Consider the following 4,105-nt stretch of genomic DNA (forward strand, 5'->3'; position numbering starts at 1 on the left):
CGCGATGGGGGACCGGCCGTTCCCACCTAAGCCCCGCTCATCGTACGAGCGATAACCCTGCTCATTAATGTGCACATCCCTTCTGTGGCGGGTTCCACAGAAGGCGAAACTAGGGCGTGAGATCACTCCCGCAAGTGACCCCACTCAGCCGAGAACGCATCTCGAGAGCCATCAACAACCATAACCACATTCACAATCACAATCACAATCATATCAAATAACTAACTACAACACATCACCAATATCCCATTATGGGACTAATACTGAGTAGGAAATCCTACCTGGAAAGCACAACACGCAGACGGTATCTACAGCTGTATCAAAACGGCTCCTCTACGAATTCTCCTCCTATCATACAACACATAGATGCTACCATTCAAATACTACTCATAAAAACCCCCAATTCCTAAATTAGGGTTTCACCAATCTTAACAAAACATTATAAAACTTATGTTAAAAGCTTACCCTCGACGCAAGGAATCCAACGACACGAACTACGATACGAACTGACCGTCTGAACTCCGGGAATTGTCAAGAACGCGATTAGGAAGAAGAACCAGTTGCTTTCTCTCTTAAACAGGTTTTAGGTTTTGTAAAAAGTGATTTAGAACAATGACGAATATGTTTAAATACCTTAATCGCGTAATTAACAAAACCCGAGAAAACTCCCCCGTAAAACCGGACACTCGATCGAGTACCCAAGGTACTCGATCGAGTACTTCCTTACTCGATCGAGTACCCCAGCTACTCGATCGAGTGCCCAACAGGTCAGAAACTATTTAACTTCGCAACTTGCCCTTACTCGACAGAGTAAGGACTACTCGATAGAGTACCCCAAGACATATAAATACGGAGTATTACACATGGCCCTTGCGGAAACATGAATCCTGAGTGTGCTTGTATGCATCATAAAAAAACTGAAGGCCGCTGCAAATATGGTTACACTAAGGAGTTCATACAAGAAACAACCCACAATTCAGACGGATATCCTAAATACCGCAGGCGGAACACTAGCGAGACTTTCACAATTCATAAACATGATCTAGATAACCGTTGGGTAATCCCTTACAACCCATATCTTATGACTTTGTTCGACTGACATTTAAATGTTGAAGTCTGCTCAACAATCCAGGTAGTCAAGTATTTGTACAAATACGTTTACAAGGGCCAAGACAAGATTTCGTTTAATGTCACTGCAACTGATGGTCCCAAAGTCATAGATGAAATTGAACGCTTCCAATCTGGAAGGTGGGTCCTACCATGTGAGGCAATGTGGCGGATTTATGGGTTTGATTTATATGAAATGCAGCCACCGGTCATGCCGCTACAAATACACCTACTAAATATGCAAAGCATACAGATGCGACCACATGAAAATTTGGAGACAGTCATTTCAAATGAAAAGCGAACACGGACACCTTTGACTGAGTTTTTTAAAATTTATAGCAATGACTGTAAAGGTGAGGTGCCCAAATATTTGTATGGTGAGTTCCCGGAGCATTACAGATGGGACACTACAGAAATAACTTGGTTCAAGCGAAAGACAAAGTTATTGGTCAAAGGCCGTCTTGTGTTTGTTGCTCCTGCAGAAGGTGAACGGTTTTTCATGCGAATGTTATTGCTGAATGTCCGTGGTGCTAAATATTTTGAGGACCTACGTACTATTGGGGGTCACTGTTATGAAACATTCCAGGAGGCTGCGTTAAAACTTCGGCTACTAGAAGCTGACAACACCGTTGAAATGTGCCTTGATGAGGCATCGGCTATTCAAATGTCATGTTCACTAAGGCACCTGTTTGCAACGCTGTTGGTTTTTGGCCAACCTAAAGATCCAGCTATGCTGTGGGAAAAATATTTCTCATACATGTCGGAGGATTATACATACCACTACCCAAATGAACCCCACAAGGCAAAAGACCATACTTATCGGGCCGTGGAATAGGTACTAGAGGGAATGGGTAGATCTATGAAAACTTTTGGCCTAGATCGTTTTAGAGAACAGTTAGATGCTGATGTGCAACGGACGCGAGATATAGAGGATGCGCTAGACGCACCCATTCCGGATGATTGCATTGCTTGTATAAGCTCACTGAACAAAGACCAGCAACAAATTTTGGACACAATTATGGAACATGTTAAGAATGACCGCCCAGGTGCTTTCTTTGTTGATGGTCCAGGTGGCACTGGCAAAACATATTTATACAACGCTTTGTTTGCAGAAGTTCATTTGATGGCCAAAATCGTGTTGCCTACAGCAACGTCAGGCATAGCTGCATCCAACATTCCTTCAGGACGGACTACCCACTCCAGGTTTAAGCTACCTGTAGACTTGGACAGTTCACTCTCATGTGATATTCCAAAACAGGGGAGCTTAGCTGCTCTCTTAAGAGCAGCAACATTGCTCATATGGGATGAAGCTTCTATGGCAAGGAAAGAAAACGTTGAAGCACTGGATACGCTCATACGTGACCTATGTGACCCTGACATTATTTTCGGAGGGAAGCTGATAGTATTTGGGGGTGACTTCAGTCAGATCCTGCCTGTAGTTCCTCATAAATCCAATAGAGAAGTGGTGGCCTACAGCTTAGTGTCTTCTAAGCTATGGCCCCAATTAACCAAATTTAGGCTCACTGAAAACATTCGCGCTAGGCAGGATCCAGCATTCTGAGCATTCTTACTAGCCCTGGGAAATTGTGAGCTCCAAACTGAAGAAAATGAATATGTTGAACTGCCACCAGGAATTGTAAGGTACCCAGAAGAAGATAGCATCGACCCAATTAACCAAATAACAGAACTCGCGTTCCCGAAAGATGATCTCCAAAGCTACGAACCAGAGATCTTTACCAAACGAGCTATATTAACTCCAATGAATGAAGATGTGGACTTAATAAATTCAATATTAATTGAACGCTTCCCTGCTACAGCTACAACATACAAAAGCTACGACACTTTATTGGATGATAAGTGCAATATATATCCTACGGAGTTTATCAACAAACTGTGCCATGGTGGCATGAGTCCTCACAAGCTCATCTTGAAACCTAATAGCCCAGTTATCTTACTGAGGAATATGTTGCCGTCATCTGGCCTCTGTAATGGTACAAGGCTTATTTGCAAAACTTTCACACCTAATTTAGTGGGGTTCATGATAACATCCGATCATTATGCTCGGAAACATGTGTTTATACCGCGCATCAATTTACGACCACCATCTTCCTCAAATTATCCATTTCAATTTCAGAGAAAGACCAAGTGGCCATTTACTTACCTAGGCCATGCTTCTCACCAGGCCAGCTATATGTAGCGCTGTCAAGGGCTCGGAAAGCTGATAACGTATCAGTCGTGATAGTACCGCCGCCACAACATTTACCTCGTGGCTCTGCAAAGAACATTATTTCGTATGAAGTTTTGTGACTAGCGGGCATTGCTTAAGATCAACTGGCAGTTTATTTGATAAAATTATGCATGGCCAACTGTTTACTTTTGTGCAACTAAATCTACTTTTTTGGAAACTGCACGTTCAGACTAGGGTACTCTAAACAACGCCTCAAACTAGCGTTTAATTTGTTGCAATGTTTTGAACTAGAGGTTGTTTGCGTGAAGCACAACATTAGGAGGGGGGTGTAGGCCATTGGTCGGACACTCTTGGGAGGTTTAGTTTTCGGTACTTGTCGTTAGGAGCACCTAGACCAGAACAATATTTATAACTCCACAAACAACTCTACAATTAGTAAAGAGGCAAGTAAAGGTCGGATCCCAAGGGACCGGAATTGAGATGAGATTTTCAATTGCAACTAGCGGTGTCTAGGGGTGTCACAATTTGGGGTTGGAATAGAAGATCACTAAACTAAATAGCAATGAAAGTAAACAAGCAAGATGATTAAAAAGGGGTGTAAACAATTGATAAAAGGCACTAGGGTGTCATGGGGTCATAGGGGATTCATTGGAATTGATCATACAAACATATTCTCAAATTATAAGCAAGCAATTATTGTTGTGATGGACCGAGTTGGTTTATATCTTACAATCCTAGGAAAGTTTGGGTCCCAGAGCCGAATCGATTAGATTGTACAACACCTACAAGTCGACTTAATCTTCCCTACTC

At 42.5% G+C, this 4,105-nt stretch overlaps 1 protein-coding gene across 1 annotated transcript; it reads left to right on the top strand.

Annotated features, from left to right (window-relative positions):
- The first annotated feature begins 1,954 nt into the window (after nucleotides 1–1,954).
- On the top strand, nucleotides 1,955–2,668 carry LOC141620215 (uncharacterized). Its single transcript, XM_074437144.1, has one exon. It carries the CDS (start codon nucleotides 1,955–1,957, stop codon nucleotides 2,666–2,668), a length of 714 nt encoding a protein of 237 aa, XP_074293245.1.
- Nucleotides 2,669–4,105: the final 1,437 nt, after the last annotated feature.

The sequence above is a fragment of the Silene latifolia genome, chromosome X (assembly GCF_048544455.1).
Source record: "Silene latifolia isolate original U9 population chromosome X, ASM4854445v1, whole genome shotgun sequence".
Taxonomy (NCBI): domain Eukaryota; kingdom Viridiplantae; phylum Streptophyta; class Magnoliopsida; order Caryophyllales; family Caryophyllaceae; genus Silene; species Silene latifolia.

Coding starts and splice junctions, on each gene's coding strand:
- LOC141620215 (XM_074437144.1), top strand. CDS start 1,955: ATGGGTAGATCTATGAAAACTTTTGGCCTAGATCGTTTTAGAGAACAG.